Source organism: Aspergillus pseudonomiae (assembly GCF_009193645.1).
Source record: "Aspergillus pseudonomiae strain CBS 119388 unplaced genomic scaffold BDV37scaffold_3, whole genome shotgun sequence".
Classification (NCBI taxonomy): Eukaryota; Fungi; Ascomycota; class Eurotiomycetes; order Eurotiales; family Aspergillaceae; genus Aspergillus; species Aspergillus pseudonomiae.
This window is the reverse complement of record NW_022475995.1, coordinates 144008-163919: the sequence shown is the minus strand read 5'-3', so window position 1 is coordinate 163919 and position 19912 is coordinate 144008. Positions and strand designations below refer to the sequence as shown.

At 48.6% G+C, this 19912-nt stretch overlaps 8 protein-coding genes and 1 non-coding gene across 9 annotated transcripts; 4 read left to right on the top strand and 5 right to left on the bottom strand.

Moving 5' to 3' along the window:
* Window positions 1-1660: 1660 nt before the first annotated feature.
* Window positions 1661-3023, bottom strand: BDV37DRAFT_267906 (metallophosphoesterase family protein; the record flags this gene model as incomplete). The annotated part of the gene is made up of 4 exons (XM_032084091.1): window positions 1661-1922; window positions 1981-2291; window positions 2349-2815; window positions 2867-3023. The coding sequence occupies 4 exons, from the start codon at window positions 3021-3023 to the stop codon at window positions 1661-1663; spliced, it is 1197 nt and encodes a 398-aa protein (XP_031946471.1).
* A 2238-nt stretch (window positions 3024-5261) lies between these two features.
* BDV37DRAFT_278123 (GIY-YIG nuclease family protein) lies at window positions 5262-6587 on the bottom strand (the record flags this gene model as incomplete). Its single annotated transcript, XM_032085957.1, has 1 exon — window positions 5262-6587. One exon carries the CDS (start codon window positions 6585-6587, stop codon window positions 5262-5264), a length of 1326 nt encoding a protein of 441 aa, XP_031946470.1.
* A 1182-nt stretch (window positions 6588-7769) lies between these two features.
* On the top strand, window positions 7770-8822 carry BDV37DRAFT_267905 (uncharacterized protein; the record flags this gene model as incomplete). Its single annotated transcript, XM_032084090.1, has 4 exons — window positions 7770-7845; window positions 7930-8242; window positions 8290-8413; window positions 8463-8822. 4 exons carry the CDS (start codon window positions 7770-7772, stop codon window positions 8820-8822), a joined length of 873 nt encoding a protein of 290 aa, XP_031946469.1.
* Window positions 8823-9464: 642 nt separating this feature from the next.
* On the top strand, window positions 9465-11029 carry BDV37DRAFT_293771 (MFS transporter; the record flags this gene model as incomplete). Its single annotated transcript, XM_032089496.1, has 3 exons — window positions 9465-9719; window positions 9788-10331; window positions 10377-11029. 3 exons carry the CDS (start codon window positions 9465-9467, stop codon window positions 11027-11029), a joined length of 1452 nt encoding a protein of 483 aa, XP_031946468.1.
* Window positions 11030-11219: 190 nt separating this feature from the next.
* On the bottom strand, window positions 11220-13277 carry BDV37DRAFT_293770 (amino acid/polyamine transporter I; the record flags this gene model as incomplete). The annotated part of the gene is made up of 8 exons (XM_032089495.1): window positions 11220-11705; window positions 11752-12081; window positions 12177-12574; window positions 12643-12725; window positions 12772-12861; window positions 12923-12987; window positions 13017-13085; window positions 13158-13277. The coding sequence occupies 8 exons, from the start codon at window positions 13275-13277 to the stop codon at window positions 11220-11222; spliced, it is 1641 nt and encodes a 546-aa protein (XP_031946467.1).
* Window positions 13278-14099: 822 nt separating this feature from the next.
* Window positions 14100-15343, top strand: BDV37DRAFT_267902 (uncharacterized protein; the record flags this gene model as incomplete). The annotated part of the gene is made up of 4 exons (XM_032084089.1): window positions 14100-14363; window positions 14414-14638; window positions 14696-14838; window positions 14899-15343. The coding sequence occupies 4 exons, from the start codon at window positions 14100-14102 to the stop codon at window positions 15341-15343; spliced, it is 1077 nt and encodes a 358-aa protein (XP_031946466.1).
* A 1018-nt stretch (window positions 15344-16361) lies between these two features.
* BDV37DRAFT_t20 lies at window positions 16362-16435 on the top strand. The gene has a single exon. It is a non-coding gene; the product is annotated as a tRNA-Val (tRNA).
* A 687-nt stretch (window positions 16436-17122) lies between these two features.
* On the bottom strand, window positions 17123-17689 carry BDV37DRAFT_293765 (S-(hydroxymethyl)glutathione synthase; the record flags this gene model as incomplete). The annotated part of the gene is made up of 1 exon (XM_032089494.1): window positions 17123-17689. The coding sequence occupies one exon, from the start codon at window positions 17687-17689 to the stop codon at window positions 17123-17125; it is 567 nt and encodes a 188-aa protein (XP_031946465.1).
* A 947-nt stretch (window positions 17690-18636) lies between these two features.
* On the bottom strand, window positions 18637-19777 carry BDV37DRAFT_278118 (putative esterase; the record flags this gene model as incomplete). The annotated part of the gene is made up of 4 exons (XM_032085956.1): window positions 18637-18819; window positions 18882-19073; window positions 19176-19396; window positions 19603-19777. 4 exons carry the CDS (start codon window positions 19775-19777, stop codon window positions 18637-18639), a joined length of 771 nt encoding a protein of 256 aa, XP_031946464.1.
* Between the last annotated feature and the right edge of the window lie 135 nt (window positions 19778-19912).

Genomic DNA, 19912 nt, shown 5'->3' with positions numbered 1-19912 from the left:
ATCCTTTGTGGGGTGGACTCGCTGGCTGTGCCTTTTCAGCTCTGCCGATCTTTTGCAGCGGTGACGCTGACTAGAGGATCAGACCGAGATACGATAAGTGATTGATTGCCGTACTGTAGCCATTGAGGGCTTGTTCTAGGGCAGTGCCCCTCATGGTGTGGAACCACGTGGATGGTTCAGCTCGCGACTACCGAGCCGAGTGGAGTTCGATCTTACCTTCGCTCATGCAGATCATCTAAGTGATTCACTCTCCCCAATCATATCCTCCTTCTACTAAATTATACTTTGAGAGTCACGGATGGAGGCGAGCAGCGATTGTAGCTGGCTGGAGTCGATCTTGTCCGCGCCACCATATCCGAGCTGTTGTGTCGGACTTCGGGGATGGTGTACAACCATCAGGAGTGCCGGGTTCGATCAGGGTGATTTACCTCCATGTCAGGGCATAAAATGGCCGTTTTGGCAGGCATAGTACGTCAGAATAGCAAGGGTTCGGTGTGGGATGGACTTATCTGGCTTTTATTAAGCTTTACTGTACCTCCTCCATTAAAGGTCCACGTCGAAGGTACAGCGAAATTCAAAAGCGGCGCCCGGGTCCTACAGTTTCTGATAGATCTCCAAGCAGCCCTAGCTTCTTGCTTTGTAGTGTCTTCTTGTATGTATTGCATTCATACTTTTTCTTGAAGGACAGGTCGATCAGTCGCGATCCATGTATTAGTATTCGACCCATGCATGGTGACTCTAGTCTTGCAACCGAGGACAATGATTCCTACGGCATTATACGAGATGAAAGCAACTCAGATCATGGTTAACCCTTGCTCAAAAATTTCCAAACATCGTAGTCCTGATTTCTGGGAGATTCAAATATATTGCGTGATTGAGAAGCATCTTGGTCACATCGATATTGCTCTCGAATACCGGACATCCTAGATTCTGTCCGACCAAGCACAGATCGATTCCAATCTCTTCCAGCATACCATGAAGAGTGTCAGACTGCACATTTGGCTCCATCACCTTTCTGATCCCTAAATATCGACAGTGGCTTCACTTATAGAGCAATTCACCTCCCATCCATCGTCTGTCTGTTGCAGGAAAGCATAGAGGAGGAGGCCATCGTGCGGCCGCATTAATTGCTGTGTCTGTATTGACTAGCGGCCTGACTTATAGGAAAGTGAACTCCTGGTCCAAGGGTTTACCCTCAATTCCGTGCTGTATGGAGAAGTCCAAATGGACTATAGTACAGTTACATGCGATTCTTCACACAGGAGCCGTCGTTGTGCCTGTCGATCTGCAGATGCGCGTCACAAGAATCTAGAGTGTTCTCGGTCAGACGGAGGCCAAATATATCTTGACGGATAGCTCCTGTACTGGAATATTCAACGGCCAAAAGGAACAAAAGGCCATCGTCCTCGACCCCGTCTTCGGATGGATTTATGGGTTCTTCACATGGTATCTACGAAGCTGTCGCTAGATCTCCTGGCTTGATAAGTGAGATACCATAATTGCCCCACAAGTTACTGAAACAGATGCATAATACAACATGTGCAAGTTGTCCTTGTGGTGGGAGCCGTAGGAATGCTCGACGGGATCATTGCACGCAGGTATAGCAAGTAATGAATTGCCTCTGGGCGCCCGGAACGAGACTCGGCTACATGTCCATATTTCACGTATAAGTCGTCGTGACGGAGGGATACCAATCCTCTCCGTAAGTAGAGTTCAGGTTGACTTTGCCAGAGACTGATCCGTCTTCCAACCGAACCCATGTCAAGATTTGTTTTTCCAGAGTCATCTCATCCAACAGGATCTGTCGTGATCCCCGAGTCCACGAACCATATCCTCCATACCCAGTATGACGCCCGAAACACAGGTTCAATCCGTTTCCAGTGAGATTCATACCGGGAAGCTTCGAGTCCCATTTAAAGCACCTTTCCGTTTGTTTCAGCATGGACTAATGGAGAAGGCAGAAAGCAGGCAGCCGCTTACCAGTCATCACCATGATCATGGCCACTGAACGTCGCCAGGAGACCCTCAGTGTTCAGCATTGCCTCCATGAATGGAATGTCCTGACCGGAGTAGCTGAACACAGTTCCCGAGACCTCTCCCTGTCCGCTTGCCTCGCCTTGCTGGGCTAAAGGGTTATCGTCATTGATGCCTGGCTCATAATTCGCGTTGACCCCCTGCTTCTGGAAGGCAAGCATTGCGTTGACGGGAATGTGGTAAAATGCAATTGAAGGAATCACTCTGCCATACTTCTTTCTCAGCTCTGTGTTGGTTTGTGTGAACCATTCAACCACCTAGAACCACCTAGTTAAAGGGAATCAAGCCGCAGGAGAATAAGGGGTATGGCTAACCGACTCATCAACCCAACAAGGCTGCGGAACTTCACTCCCATCCTTTAGTTGCTGGTAATAGTTCCCACCACGGCTATCAAAGAACCACATGGTAAAAGCTGGGGTGTCTTTGGATGAGTCCGACGGGTAAACGGGCAGGTAATAGTTGGATACACCAGCAAGCACTCCCGAGACCATACTTTTTGTCAGGCTATTTGAGTAGGTCTTCTCTCGCTCCAGGATAGCGCTGCGAGACAGATTATAACCGCTGTCATGGTTACCATAGGTAGAAGCCCAGAGGAGCTGGCGATCCACGAGAGGCGCTACAAGCTGATCAATATAGTTGGTCGCATTGGACAAGAGGGTGTCCTCCCCGGTGATGAGATCGCCATTGAGGATGACCAACTGTGGGTTTTCGTTGTCGAGAACGGTATTGATCACAACCTTGGTCTCAGCATCTTGCGTCGGTCCCCAGGTGGTGGCCTCCGCTAAAACCTAGTTAGCGGTGCTGTCGCATTGAAACCGAAGAATAAGCTTACCTTCGCCGTAGTGTAAGTCCTCAAAGATAGATAACTGGAAAGTTCCGTTCTTTGTGAACTGAAGGCGTTTCCCCGTTACTGTTCTCCGGTTTGCCTGGGTAAGTGCAGAGGCACCTAGGGCTAAGCTCAGCGCTACCAGAAGAATATGACAAACCATAATCATTACCTAAAACATTTCTTTTCGCCTCGGATGCAAGCCTCAGGGTTTGACTGGGAGAACTTGGTGGTATTATATAGCTCAACTGTCAGGCACATGGTTGGCAAACCGTCTGGTAGCCATTCACCTATCAAGTCGGCACACTGCTTGTGCTGTAGGACATTATATTTACTCTCATTAAGCGAGTCCGCATTTGCGTCTCTACATTGAACACGTTGTGGTATTCCTATCCATGACAGGCTATAGCAGGCAAGCTCCAGTGGAGCCACCAACTCCCGCCGTTCCTGCAGTGGGGATTCCAAATGCCGCCACACAACCACAACATTGCCAATTGGGTCTGTAGGAAATATCCACAAAAATGCCAGATGTTTCTAACAGTGATTTGATCGGCATATGAAAAGTTGAACTCCCAAGAGCTTCCAAATGTCTTCTATACCACGCCACAGTCCAGGCGGGCAAAGATTTAGACCCACCCAAAGTCTCCATATTAAACGCGTCACCTCCGACCAAGCCTTTTTCTTTCCCTATCCACTATCTATTTCTTCATTGAATAGCTCCTAGAATGCCTCTAGTCGTGATACACCCTAATAGGATAAAGAAGCTCGAATTAAGTTCCTACCCTAGGGATGTTATACGTTGTCTATACCACCCAGAGGCCTCTATAGAGAAAATTAGGGGAATGCTTTTATTATCGACGTCAACCGTTTAGGTAGAATACGGCCGAGCGAAAAACGTCGTGAAAGAAGTGGAACTAAAGTGTTAAGCAGTGACAGTAGATCATCTGTCTAGACAAGTGCTCGGTTGAATTAAGAAACGGAATCTTCATAAATAGTGCTGTAGACTGAATCAACTGGGCGGGAAGTGTGGAAGGGAAGCATACTGATACTATTATAAACAGCCAATCCAAAGGTGTATCTATTATTATCTGAGTGGTGTAACTACTAGTTATTTGAAGTAGCTGTTTCCCCGATATTAATATTGTTGTGCTTGGGCTTGGTTCCTAACAACATAGCTGCTCTCGCGACAGCTATCTCAAGATCCTAGCAGATAATAGCTATTCTATCCGGGAATCCGACTTGGAATGTATAAATCACAGCACGACCAGTAGAAAGCAGATGAGGTAATTTGCCGATATTCGACCGATATCCGGTCCGGGATTCATGGGATTGATCGCTGTCTCCGGGGCTTTAATGTACCTACCTAAATGGAAGCTCAAGGAAAGCACCACAGCTGTTGAGTGTTGAATAATCCTAACTTCTCATCCATTATTTATGCTACATGTTTCCAGCCAGAACTCGATTCCTTGCTCGGTGTTCGTGACACTGAGATTAACCCTTCTCGATCTGCATCACATTCATTATCGTACCCACCACGTTCAACTACTGCTGGTTCTTCGATCATATTATATACCCCCCAATACTTTTCGCCGACGCCAATGTCGCATACAATCAAGGAAGCATGGTTCTGGGATTATTTTCGCAATAATGAGCTTCACTCAGAGTAGTAGACAAGAAAACAGAAGTCGAAGGATATTCCATACTTTTGTTGTTTGGCGGGCAAAAGTTTCTCAAGTAGATTGAAGATAAGGGCAGAAAACGTTCAACATGCTCGCGAGGGCTTTCAGATACCTAGGCACCTGACCATCCATTTCGGGGATATGACCCGGCCCTGGCAGGAATGGGGGTTAGGGGACGAGATGATCTCTGGGAGGGGAAAGTCTCGCCAGCCTCCTCTGATCTGGGGTTGGGAACAGGACAGGTTCACTCGAACTCGGCACGGGCTTTGGCGGGTTGCGGCGCTGCAGGATCCAGATCCCTGTTTGAACGGCGCCACACTAGCGAGTCAGAACCAGCGCGATGATGAGATAGGTCACCATTAGCGTGTGAGACAAGGCTGTCTCGCGGAGTTTTCCTTCTTGGTCTTAGATTGCTGAGGTCTGCTGATCACGGACCTTGCTGCCATTATGCTGCGTTTATATGCATAAATGTTATACATTGATATATCTGTAAGTGGTGGAATAGTGAGCCCAAAATAGATCATTTAAAGTTATGCTTTAGACAGTGCCCTGTTAAGTAAAGTCGTACCTCAGCAGCAAATGATTCCATTCTTATATCACAATCAGGCTTTAACGTAGTACGAAATGTAGCAATACATAAATCCAAGCAAACAGCCAAGCTACAAAGGATGCCAAACAGCATAAAGACAACGAGGCGTTGTGATGAGAATTGAAACAAGCAATCAACGGAGTGCCATATTCTCAAGAGTACCCACCAATCCATTGTCGTCCTCATTGGTTGTCACTTTCACTGGTGAGGCAGGATATCCGCCGGGTACCTGAGGAAAGAGGACGGAGCCTTTGTGTGTTGACAAACTCTCGACGGCGGTCCAGTATTCCTCCGACGACATGGACGGCGATGCAGTCGGTATGATCAAATTGTTTTTTAAGAGACTCTTTCCGTTTCGTGAGCGTTCAATTGGGGTTGGGGTGGGAGGATCGATGTAATCATCGCCGGGAATTCCAGACACAGAGCTTGATGGAGAAAGTCCAGGCACCGATTCTGCATCGTCGTCGAGGTTCAGGGCCTCCACAGCCATGATAGCATTGTGAACAGCGGACGTGTCTGAAGTATTTGGCTCGGAATGTAATCCCTGTTTCTCCCAATCTTGAACCCATTTTTGAGCCCATTTGTACCATCTGTCTGGACCTGAAGGGAGCTCAGGAGGCGGAATACGCACGTCGACTCGCTTCTCAGGGTCCTGGAAGCCCTGTGAAAACTGGCACCAAACTTTGACACGCCGGTATAGCTCATCGAGATCAGCTTTGAACCATTCATTGTGAGTGACATTGCATCGGCCACATTTATGTTTGTATCGATCCTGAGACAACTCCCGATGTACCACCTTCTCGAATATATCCGGGTTTGGACAATAGAGGGATCGACGTTCCGTAGTATTAGGATAGCACTTCTCCTGTTCACGAGCCCTTCGTGTGAGACTGGAACTGTACCCAAGCTTGCACATGCCTTTCGCATCATCGCACTCAAAGATATATAGATGATCTCTCTTCTCCTTGTCACTGTCCATGCTGGAATCGCGACCAGCCGCCTCATTGAGTTTGCCCACGATGTATTTGTCCATATCGTCGGTTTTATAGGGTGTGAATTCCAACTTGGGACTCCCCTCGTCCTTCTTCGACTGTGCATTGACATTTCTCGCCGGTGTTGCTGGACAAACAGCCGGGCTATCTTGCGTCTTTAGTTCAGAGTTCCACTGGCGCACGGCATCTTCTATGGCTCCATCGACTTTTTTTTGACGCCCGCAGATAGTAAGCCCGGCCAATTCCTTCAGCATCTTTTCTTTATCTTCATCCCCAGTCCTATTCTCGTAGCTGCTCTGAAGTTGTGCGTGTAATTCGTTGATCTTAGTCTTCTTGATCAAATCGCTTCCCGGGGTGGACGTGCAGCGACCTTTGTTTCTACTGCTCTTGTATGCGGCACACTGGCCAGTATATTCCTCGGAGGAAAAAAGATGAAATGGAATGAAATATGTCTGCTTTATCGCCATATCTACCTACATTGGCTGAGTACATGGAACTTCGTCCAGTCGACGAGAGGGGCCTGGGGTTCACATTGCTTATCATATAGCGCTCCGTCCCTACATTAGAGGCAGTCCCGGTGATCTGAGAGCAAGAACAAAACGCGCCCTGCAACCGCTGCGCCACCAGCTTCAACGAACCCCTCCCGACCTTTTTGCCAAAGGATCGCTACCCCGGCTTACGGTGGGACCTGCGAGTCTAGTCTTTCCCAAGATCGAGGCACGCGTGAGCTGTCGGCGGCCCGTCCCCGCGGCGTGGTGGAGTTCCGTACTTTTGGTCTCAGGGGGCTACGGTTTCCACAGACCGGTCGAACGCCACTAGCAGCGGGCAATTTGCGAAATGAGGCAGGTGCGCCGGCAGCGAGAATCTCACCTGCTTAAGTCTAGTGAGCAATATCCCTGCTACTGCCCCTGTCTCGGTACGATAGAGAGTCTCTCGCCTTTCTCTTTGTCCTAACCTTTCGTACAATGACACGGGGTTCCCCGGCCTGGAAAAATATACCCCCGGTTTGAACACTCGGGTCGCTTATTTCGCCACTTTTTCAAGCCATAGCGTGCTCTTTGGGTTTGCCTGGGGCTAAACAACTCGTGCAGGAATCACATAGGAATACTTTCTCATTCGATGCACAGCGCTAGCATCGTACTGGGATTGAATTCCTGCTCTCAAGTGTGTCACATCTGGGGTCCTCTACGGTTTCTAGGGATATAAGTAGGTTAAGGTGAAGAAGATAGCGTTAACTAATGGACTTTGTGGCAGATACCCTTCTTGAATTGGATAATATTGAACACTTAGATAAAACTACTATTACAAGTGGAGAATATTTCACTATGCCTGTAGTTGTCCCATACTACCAGGGAGAGTTCCTATCTGCTAAGTTCGCACAAATGCGCTGTCCTATAATATAACTAGACGAGGCGTTTTAGTGCCATGTCCACAGTTACATCATCTTCAATCTCCCCTCTTTTAACAAAGGGTTGCTCGCGGGCTACTTATATCAACACCCGCGAGATCAAGTCTGTTTCTCCTAACCATAGCGAGCCATGGACAAGGTGGCTGGCTTTTTCCTGACCGCCTCCAGGAACCGTAACTTCCACTAGCACTTCTCAGATTCCAACTTGTTGTCTCCCCCTCTTTCTTTATCACCATCTACAATGTCAGTAACTGTTAGCTCCAAACTGGTTGAGCTAGACAATTTGATCCCCAGAGTTGTGGACCGTGAATGCGAAGGTATATAATATGTACCCTGTTCCACTGATATCTTTTACTGACATGTTATCTAATAAAGGGATGTAGAGAAAGTCATTCCCTGAGTTTTTGAGCATTCAGATATTGTAGATGAGGAGCGCCTAGTGAGTGGCCCTGAAGAAGATTGCAAATTTCACCAATTCTTGTATAATTTATTTTCCTACCGATATGAGCTACAAGAGAGCGCCATTGATACTACAGAGATCTCGAATATCTTCGTACCGAGCCAAGCAATCACCTTGCCCACTAAGAGTTGGCGCATATCTGGAAGAGAGCCATCTAAATATCTTATACGTGACCAGTGCATAATATCCAGCTTGCTAATGGGGGCTATCTGTTGCAATCTCAATAATGTCAAAGAGCAGCATCTCAAAATTGGGTATGTCTCTTAGCTTATTTTGCATCTAGCGTTCCTAATCTCCCTAGCTTTACCACACGCGGACGCGAATTAAGATATACGATTGGCGGTAAACGATATGCCGCCAGACCAGAGGGCGCCGCTGTTGTTGGACCAAGAGCTGAATATCTACCAATAATCTCTTTTACTGGGGTACTTGTACAATACTTCATTGAGTAGGCTGTCTGCTAATACTATTCAGTGGTTTCCAGGGCAGACTTGGAGTGAACTTCTGATAGAAACCTTCAGTGCCATGTTAGGACAGCTCACTAAAAATCTTAGTATCCTGGATACCGGTTTCCAAGACCAGGAAGTTTTTATACTTGGTTTCCATGGTCCGTATATCCATATTGCTCGTGGGTTCTTTACGAAAGATCTCATCTCCAGAGTATATGCCCAAGGACATTTCGATCAAGAGCCTATTAATCTACAGTTTACACGCAGTTATGACTTATTCCTCAAGGAAGATTGGCTTGAAGCGACACGTGTACTGACCAGGTTGATACGATATCTGCTCAGCGGAACGGCGAGAGTTGGAGCTGTACAGAAATATTCGAAGTAAAGGTGTAGAGTTTCTTTCACGTCAAGACTGTTCTATAGATCGCCTGCACGCTTTTATCTTATTCAGGCTTAACTTAATTCACTAGGTCCCTCAAAGAAGTCTTACCAAGTTGGTGATTTCAGCTCCACAGGTCTAAAGCTTAGCCTCGCGCCACGTATTCTCCATAAAATGTCCCTCATCTAGATGAAACTATGGTCTTTGTCATCCTACAGTTTGCATGAACCGTCTTCCTTTCTGCAGATATACCCAATCTCTCATCTTCACTAGCTTTTCATGCTCATTTGTTGCTGTAAACTCCGCTCATTATACAGATGCCATAGACAGTCCCGAAGTAGATAATTAATACTTCGTTTTGGACATCTCGGTGTTTCCGGATGATACATGGCCTGTCCCCATGTGGGACATACCCGTATATATCGAAGGCTCTAATGCAGTGGCCAATCCAATGACCTCGGTATTCATTTCGGCAGATGTTTTTCAGTGCCAAGATCGACTTGGCTTCAGTTGACTCTCCACGCCGACCCACATCAACAAGGAGAAGCAACTGTTTAATTACTAATGGGCTTCCAAAGGTTGACCCCCGGCTTTGCACCGTTGGTAGCAGGTCAGGAGGCTCACAGCCGTGAGGGGATCGTGTACAAAATGACGTCGGGATCATCCGAAGCCCAAGCAGCGACTTTCAAGAGTAGCTTCAATGACAGAGTCACAATTCCTGACTCTGAAAACCCGAAGAGATGGTCGAACGGGAAGAAACGGACTATCACTGTTGTTGCCTCACTCATGACATTCTCTGTCACCTTTGCGAGTAGTATCTTCAGCACCGCGGAAAGGCAAACGGCAGCGGAATTCCATGTGTCACACGAAGTGATGATATTGGGTCTTAGCCTGTTTATGTTAGTGAGCGATCTGACTCTGGCAAAGACAAATATAATTCGCTCGGACGGTTGGCTAATGAATCAACGCAGGGATATTGTTTTGGTCCGCTGCTATGGGGGCCACTATCCGAGAGCCATGGGCGTAGATTACCCTTGATGCTTGGTGTGATCGTCTTCTGTATCTTTCAAGTGCCTGTAGCCGTGGCCCAGAACGTGCCAACCATTGTAATCTGCCGCTTCATCGGTGGTCTATTTGCTTGTTCGCCGCTGTCAATTGTTGGGGCTACTCTTGCGGATATCTGGGATCCGGTGGAACGGGGAATTGCTGCATGTATATATTCCGGCGCGACATTCTCGGGGCCGGTTCTGGGTCCTATTGTGGGCGGTTTCGTCGTGGACAGTTATCTCGGCTGGCGATGGACTGCCTGGCTGACTCTTATCCAAGGCGTCTTTTTCTGGGTCCTTGGCATGATGTTTGTGCCTGAGACTCACGCCCCGACGTTGCTGCGTCGGTTCCAGGCTCGTGAGTGCTCTTCTGATGCAGGGGAAGAGCTTGGACAATTAAATGCCACTTCGCCAGTGAGCCACATGAATTGGAGGGAATTCCTGACAAAATACTTGGCACGACCATTAGGTAAGGTCATTGTGATCGAGTGCCACGATTTCACTAACAAGTGAGTAATTATGTTGGCATCCGAGCCAATCCTGCTGTTAACAACCCTGTACATGTCCCTCCTCTACGGGACGTTATATCTCTTCTTTGAAGCGTATCCCATCTCGTTTCAGGACCAGCGTGGATGGAATGCCGGTGTGGGAGCCTTGCCTTTCCTGAGCATTAGCGCAGGTGTCATCTGCGGCAATCTGACCATCGCAGCAACAACCGTCTTCCGTCTTAAACGCAAATACGACGAAGGGGGTGGTGTAGTCGCACCGGAGGAGCGCTTGATCCCCATGATGGTGGGTGCTGTCGTTTTACCGCCAGGACTATTCTGGTTTGCATGGACCAGCAGCCCTCACATCACTTGGATACCTCAGGTCCTGGCCGGGATTCCGATCGGCAAGGGTATTCAGGTCATCTATACGATGGACCTCAACTACATTCTGGACGTGTACACCCCATACGCTGCACCCGCTGTTTCAGCGAACACCTTTGTCCGCTCCATGGCTGCTACAGGGTTCCCTCTGTTTGCTACCCCAATGTATGACCGTTTGGGGATTAATTGGGCCACCTCCCTGCTGGGGTTCGTGTCGGTGCTCATGATGCCAGTGCCGATATTGTTCTATATCTACGGGGAGCGATTAAGGAAGTTGGGCCGCTATAGTGTCACGTAAACGAGTCGTGCATGTTTTCTTCCATATCTAAATCGGACGTTTCTTATAACTTCGTGAATTGCAGTTCTGCCCTCCAGCGACAGGGAAGATTCTTTTATGCGGTCATGCCTATGAACCACCGCGATCTAACGCCTAAATGCAACATGCTGCTCCAAGAACCACATAACCTATCTGCACACAGCAACCAATGCTATATCTCCACCACAGGCCCAGAGTAAACCCTCCTAGCACGAATGAAATAATACAAAAGACTGAGGATGATCGTCCCTACTGTACCCACCACGCTATAGTTCATCGACTGTACATCTGCATGATTGTTCGGAGGCCAGAAGCTGAAGAAAGTGGCAATGGACATGTAGATCAACGAGAAGGCATTCAGCACGATCCCCCACACACCCTGGACATGGAATGGGCCCCAGACCAGCTGCGCGCCTGCTGTGTTAATCTTGATCTCGGACCCGCGGGTCCCGTTGTTTCTGGTGATGATTCCGCCAGTGCAACGCCGGTAGAGGAGTAGACCGGCAACGGCCATGTATGATAGATACAGACCGGATGTCGACATCGACACTAGACTGTTGAAGGCTACGTCGGAGCCAATGTTGATGAGGTTTAGAAGGAGCGAGATGGTCGTGGTGAACACGACGGTGTATGTTGGTATTGCGGTGCGCGTTGTGACCTAGGATGATTAGCACTGTCGTGTAAATAGGTCTCTAGTCACCTACCTGACTCCAGAGTTGCCAGCCGGGGATTCCGCGGTCACGCGAAAAGGACCAGAATTGACGCGACGCGGACGCAAGCATGCCCACTGAGGTACAGAAACACAACACGATGATAATAGAAGCCATAACGACTGTCCCTGGGATGGACTCGGTTGCTTGTAGGAAAATGCCGACAAAGGGCAGTCCCGTGGGATCATTCAGTGCTTTATCAATGTCGCCGAGGCAAAAGAGCAAGGCGAGAAGCATGGCAAAACCAAGGGTTCCGTTGATCAAGACAGTGAGCATCAGCGACCAGGGCACGTAGGTAGGGGCGTTGGAAATCTCTTCTGCCATCTACCAGCGGATCGATTAGCAGTTTTCTTGACAGGTGTGGCATTCAGAAGCCTGGAATCTTCTGACAATAGCCAACTCGGGGACTGGTGACATACATGAACTGCGGCATCGCCACCGGCAAAAGCAAATACAGGACCAATTAACCCAATGAAGAACGAGAGGCCCTGGGTTGGCCATTGCCCTTCATTTAGGAAATGAGTAAACACCTCCTTGGCACTTTTATGGTCAGCCATATAGGTTAATGGAATCAGGATCGCAAAGAACCCAAGAATGTGGAGAATTAGAATTGTCCCTTCGAACCGTGGTAACAGCTTGCCTCCCACGCAGTTGATGGCCAGACCGATCAACGCGGTTGCATAAGAGTACAAAGTCATATGCCATGCCTGCGGGACGTAGTCGGAATGCGTCAGGGAGATCATTGCTGCAATATAAGTTCCGTTAAGGTAAATGGCGGTTGCATAAGTAGCCTGCCATCCGATAACAGTAAGCCAGCCTGCCATGCTTTGTCAGTATCTCCACCCTCTCGCCTTACGTCTAAACCTTCCAGTGAATAGGGCTCACCCGTGATATAACTAGAGAGTTTCATGGCCGACGGAGGTGCCAACATCGAACACCAGTGGTACTGTCCACCGGCTGTTGGAGCCCTACCAAGTGGTCAACAAGAGTTTGGGATCTTGATCGATGTCTTACATTGAAACGAGCTCTGATAGTACAACGAAGGTTGCTGTGACACCGACCCACACAAAGAGGAAAGCATAAACCGATCCAGCAGGGCCACCACTGCAATTGCCATGTCAGTATGAAGTCAATCCTCGGGCTTGAAATATGGATTGCCACATACTTTTGGAAGCCTTGTATGAATAGCCTATTATGGTTCCTGACATTAGCCACAGCAGACCACAAAATCTTGAACGTGTATAAGGACAGTAACATACGCTGTTATACCCTCCCAGGTGATAAGAATCGTACAACTGAAGCCCAGGATTGACATCAAACCAAAGTTTCTCTAAACCAAGCCATAAAAATCAGATGAACTGCGACCAGCTTTCGTTGGAGACAAGATGGGCAAGACTTACCCTTAGGACAGCGCGCTTCCCAATGCGGGCCAGGTTGATATCATCCAGATTCTCCTGCGATGAGCCATCTATTTCGTGTAGTGCTGCAGGCGGAACCTGTTTCAGCTCATGGCGACCCATTGTAGAGATAGCCAGTAGGCCGGAGTTCAGCAAAATAGAACAGAAGCCGTCTCGAGTGGAACAGAAACAATTGAAAGCGGAACGTTTATAGCATGACCAAGGTAAGCCTGCAATAGGAAGAAATATTTGAAGCGTCAACTGTCAAAGACCCTACGCCGACTGTGAGAAGAACTATGTGCATACAGGGGTGGAAATTTCTTCGGCGCCCTTTCTCTCAAATAGAACTGTCCGCCACACAGAGGGGACTAGACTCCCTGCTTCGGTTACAAGCGATGATACGCTAAGTAAACGGCTTGATTGACTTTGATACCCTGGAGGAGGGGAACCTATACATGTGGACTGATTTATTGCGACATCGCAGGGATCCGAGTCAAGCGCGTCTTTAGCTGCATGTCCGTTCCCTAGGTCAATCCAATCACACGTGTACTCTGCAATAGCGGTGCAACTTGGAATTTGCCTAGATTGCCCAGACGGCCTCAGATAATCTTGGAAAGGTCTTAGATTCTTGTGTTTCTAGGGCGTTCATCAATTAACGTTCTGACTAGACAAGGTGCTGTGGCCGTCCCGCTCCGACAATCCCTGGTCAAAATAGAGTGGCTTCCCATGGGTCGGCCTACTGCAGTCTTAGATCGTTTGTACCTGATCCAGGTAATTTCCACATTCATTAAATCCGTTCACCATGGCAGTGGTACGGTGTCGCCGGTGGGATGGTTCATGAGGTTACGCGGCGTAGTTACCTCTGCGCCGTGGGCGTCATAATAAGTCCCTTGTCAACATCTCGCATCTCGTTGATGTGCTGCCCGTCTCCCCTTCACATGCGCAATGGGTAGGCTTGCAAAGGACAACTGGAAGCCTACGGTCAATGTCGTGACCTGGTTTCTCATGACTACGGCCATCCTCTGCGTTCTCACTCGGCTGGGCACCAAGTACTGGATCTTCCGACGGTGGACGACAGATGACTACCTCAGTATAGTCTCGATGGTACTGTGCGCGGCGCAGTCTCTGGCCTTGTCGATGGCCACGGCCCATGGATATGGTGAGCATTATGGCGGGTTATCAGGGGCAGCCGTGGACCACATCTTGAAAGTGGGTTGTACTTGTTCCTCGATTTCGAGACATCACTCATAACTTATAAGTCACAATACGCTGCAGCTATTCTCTTTATCATGACGATGTGTCTTTCGAAATTAGCCCTTATCCACTTTATCTGGAGCGTGACACCAGCTACATCCGACCGTCGCATTGCCATCGGGTTAGAAATCTTCACAGTCCTGTGGGCTGTAGCAAGTGTTATCGCCTCCATCTTCCAGTGCACGCCGCCTCGAACATGGGACTATCTGAGTGGACAATGCTTCAACATGGTACGCTGTGAACTTCTCCACGAGACCCAAAGAACACCGCTAACATGGGAGACCTAGAGCGCGTGGTGGAACTATCTTGGAGCAACGAATATTCTGTCCGAGTCGGGGATCATTGTCCAGGCCCTTCTGATTATCGTTGGGATCCAGGCAAACTGGACGAAGAAAGGCACTTTAGCGACTATCTTTGGACTTCGTATATTGTGAGTAATACCGAGCAAGATATTGTAGTTCTACTATGGGCCGCTGATGCAGCACTCGAGTGTGATCGCCGCCATTATCGGTCAACTGATCTATATCAACAAAACCATTACTTCCAAAGATCCCACGTTCGATACTTGGGCGGCTACCATATCGACACAACTTGTTCAATGCTTGAGCGTCGTAACTGCCTGCTCCCCACAGTTCAAACCGTTCATGGATAGTTTGCGCTCCACGGGCATGCGCATTGACGGATTGACAAGTTACCATATGGCATCGACGAAGCGACATGGATTATCCTCGTTGCGTTATCACTCAACGTTTCATGGCAGTGAGACTCACGAGCTTACTCCAGTACGCCCTGTCAAGGACACATATGAGACAACAATCACCGCGTCAGGAGCGATCTCCGACGGGGACGCAGAGAGTCAGTCAAGCGAAACCCATATCATTCGGGAGGTCAGGACCTTCGCGGTGACCGAGTCAGTGCGCGATCGTCGTGATTAGCTGGTGCTGCATGCGATGTGCTTCGGAATGTTGTCTAGGCCATCCACCAATGGATCCCAGTATTTTGGCTCTTGTTCTGTGGGCCACTACGTGTTAGTGCTGCCTCGGTCGGTCTTCCGGCCACCAAAAATAAATTAATAAATCATCTGGGTTGGTTTCCTAGCCAGTGTATATTAGCCAGAGAGGAACGTAGCCTTCTTGGCGTTTCACGTAGCATTCACGCATTCCCTTCCTTCCACCCGCGGTCCTTGGCGTACTTTGGGACTTTTTTCGACGGGACTTTAGGCTCCATCCATTGACATAGGCTGTGCATGTAGTATGGCTTCAATGTACCGCATGTTCTGTGAACAATATACCATAATATAGGCACGTTGATGACTCTAAGAGGCATGCCTTAAAACATCATACGGTTAGCAGAGCGAGGGACATGCACGCCCTCTGGTTTAGTATCGCAAGGGTCAACGTGGCACGGCTTATATGGTAGCAGTTCAACAGAGACTACAACCTCAAATATCTCCGTCGGCACGGCCCGACAGTCTCAATCGACCGTAGTCCGTCCAATGTTACATAGACCACGGTCAGATCTTTACGCCAAGTAATGTGTGCTCCGACCCCTGTCCCTGGAACAACAGGGGGTGCGTTAGACACGGGCCGGGGACCCGATGTGTCTGGATGGTAACGTGGCGAGAAATAACGCGTGGTAGGATTTGTCGCTCACTCATCCGATGAAGGGACGCTTTTCTCGGTGTCGCCAGTAAGATGCCCGTGCAGATCGCGGCAACTAGAGGATGTCAATCGAACGGAACACGCGCTGTTGTTCAGCATTCTGCCGATCTTTATGCCTAGAGTGCGGCATATGTTAGAATGTGTGGATTAACAGAGAAGTAAAATGGACATATAGCAAGACAAGATAGCTGCAAATGACAACAGGAATTAAATACAGATTTAAGTGCGAAGGTAGAAAAGGTTGTCTAGCCCTATACTGTAATGCTAAATAAGCAGTGTCCATCCATCAATTGGCCGGATGGTGTAGTTGGTTATCACGTATCGTTAACACCGATAAGGTCCTGGGATCGAGCCCCAGTCTGGTCATTGCTTTTTGTCCTGTCTCTCTTCTCCTCCAAGGTTTATTTTTCCTTTCTTTTTATCTTTCCGTTCTTTCCTCCTGATTGTAACTCGAATTAAGTCATCGGATTGCTTCTCAATACTGATCGTTGCCTTGGTTGTGAGGCCTATCCTGAAAATATACAACTCGGTTGATTGTGCGGATATATATTTTTAATGAATAACGCCCTGTTGTGGGACAGATATATATCTTTCAATACGGCCTATTACTCCATTCATCCCACATTTACAAATACTTCTATTCCAAGCGTAACAACTGTTCGTCAAGACCAATGAGTCTATCTTAGCACATTTCCGATTTTGGTCATATTCAAGCCATCTATTCCGTTGCCTACTTAGTTGGCCGATTAATGGAACTAAGTAATACAAAGCTATGTAGCATACATTAAATGACCTCGGTAATACCAGGACTACGCACATACCAAGCCCAAGTGCCAGGACACGTTGGCCCTGTAACTACAAGTGGTATCGTTGTGCATTCATATTGTTACTCTATGGGGAGTGCTACTCCAGTGTTACGTTGCGTAATTCAGACGTTCCAAGAGTCAATAGCGCCATGAGCTCGTTCTAGTCCAGTCTACACAGCATAGCCCTCATAGATTGATGGGAAAAGTGCAAGCTTTATCTGATGATCAATGGACTGCTAGATACATTTTATGCCGCAAAAGTGAATCCCGCCTTCTGTGCGTTAAAGGTTGCGATCAGGTCCATCAGCAGCGGTGACAACACGTCGTACGTATCCAACCCAAGTCCTTTGAATCTTGCCCGCACATCATCCATACCCTTGGGGTTGAACCCCTGCTCAATAATAGATGACACGAAGCCGGCAAACTGCGGCTCTTGCCATCCTTCTTCATTGGAGAGCTCCACATGCACAAAGTCCAGCCCTTTGAAGGGATGGTCCTTTTCGATCCGGCCGTACAGGTGCACACCGCAGTCCTTGCAGGCATGGCGTTGTATCGCAGCCGATTCGTCGACAATCACGAGCTTGGATTCGTTGGCCGTGACGGAGAGGTTTTCGCGTGGCACCACGCCAACAATGGAGAAGAGCGCCCCGGCTGGTTTCCAGCACTTGGAGCAGCCGCAGGCATGGTTGTGGGCGACATTTCTCTTCAGGGAGACAGCGACTTGGTTCGAAGGGCAGCGGCAGTACAGTGTTCCACCGGCAAAGTTCTGGCGTCCTTTGACGATTCCGTTGTCGATGAGAGGGTGGAGAGACATGGCCGTGGTAATTGTGATCGGTAGTGGTTGAAACGAGAATAGCACTGATCGGGCTTGGTGTGTTCCAATATGCTTCTGAACTCGAGATCTCGTTGCTCTGATATACCTGCCTGGTCACTAACCGTGGCTGGTTGATCCTCCGCGTGAGGGGTGGTAAACTGCCACAAGAATCCATGATTCCGTCATCGACTGCGTGAGTTCCTTGGAGAGGGACGAGGCCTTCCTCTTTCTTCCCTCTTCTTTTTCTCTTCTTTTCGTCTTGTTTTTTGTTGGCGATACACGGATGGCTTCATACCCCCTCATCCCCCTCATCAGCCCCTCACCATCTCCTTGTCACCCATAGTACATGGCTTGGATTTGTAACGTCGAGGCACTCGAGGCTCCAGCCCCGGCCGGGATAGGTCAGTGTCGTGACTCACTGGAGGGCCATGTAACTTGCACGAGGGTTGAAAGAGAGTTCCAACTCAAAAATCCCTCCCCGACACCCAAATTGGGCAACTCGCCGTTTGATGGGGGGAATTGAGCTAAACCGGATTCTCGTTGCAGAGGATTCCATCTGTACAGAGCTCGGGAAGGTGTATAAATTCGGGTCCTTGCTGCTGATTGGTCAGCTAGTACTACTGTTTTTGTCGAAGACGATTAGCCCTACTATAGAATACAACACACGTCGGAAGTGCTGTCACTCGACCTGTTTTATAGATATTTAAATTTGAATCGACACAGCGCCTGGCTAATTATGCTCGCCGGCCCATTGTTCTGGGTTCTAGCGGCTTAGGTTGAATGCGTCGTGGCGCCTTGGAATACAACTCTATTTGCTCTATGTATGGAAATCATGCTAAAGGTGGCACATTCAATATACACACTGATAGATGGATCATTTACTGGAAATTATTAAGAAAGGACATGGCGACTGCTTCCATGATGTCTTATTTTGTAACCTTTGGATACTATACAAGATATTTTGCCGCATGCGCAACGTGGTCATCCGAGAATGACGCCATTGTGTAGTAGCTATGGTCGTAGTCTGGCCGATAGCGTATCTGTAGACCCTTGACTCCAGCTTCAGTGACTGCTTTCTCGAAGTTTTCGGGAAGAAGTTGGCCTTGCCTGTAGAAATTATCGCCAGTACCCTGGACTGAAGTCAGTCTATGAATGGAGGACACAAGAGATCCGGGAGGGGGAGGACACGAACTACGTCGATAAGCATTTTCAAGGGACCTTTCCATCCTTTCACCAATTCAGTAGAATCGTATTCTTTCCATAGGTCCTGGTAATTCTCTCCGAGATAACCTGAAAAGGCCTTTTGGCCCCAAGGGCAGTTGATAGGGTTACAAATCGGCGCGAACGCAGAGACAGATCGGTATTTCCCGGGGTTGCGAAGGTACTGTCTGCTGTTAGCACGGACTCCCCTGAATTATAAATGAAAAGGAAGGACGAAGTGCGCATGCTATGTCAACACCGTGAAGCACACGAATTCGAGACATACCAACATTAAAGCTCCGTGGCCGCCCATACTGTGGCCCGTGATGCTGACCCTCTCGGGATCCAGCTGGGGAAAGTGCTGGAAAACCACATTGGGCAGCTCCTCTCTCACGTACGTGTACATATTGTACGATTCATTGTAAGGCTTTTGGGTGGCGTCTACGTAGAACCCGGCACCCGTGCCAAAGTCCCAGCTATCGTTCTCTCCTGGAATGTTGAGGCCCCCTATGAAGTGTCAGTTATTTCAGCACCATAATCATGCGGCTGAATTTCAAATGACGGCTCGAGCATCAAAAGTGCATCGAGAAATAGCAGCGCGGGAAGGATAGAGGAATCGTACGAGGACTAGTATCGGGATATAGCACTGCGATTCCATTCTTGCTAGGCCACGTGCTGGAAAAACCCTTTCTCAGAGCAGTTATCGGCGGTACATGTCAGGCCAGATAGATAGATCATGACGGGAATTTTCCTCGGCGGATCCTCAAAGGCCTGCGGGGGAAGATAGAGGTTGAAAGCCATCTCACATCTGGTCGAAGTGGCCTTGTGACTGAGCTTCAGAAGCTTGCCGCCAAAGGACGCGATGACTGCCTTTGTGGTAAAGACCATTTTCTACTGCGTAAAAGTTGTTTTGTATTCCTGATACCTTGCAGTGGTGTAGGACATAAGAGTGAGTACCAGTATATTGAGCGAAGTACTGAGGGGAGGGCTTGCTTTAAGACAATCGACATTGCGGTGGGAAAC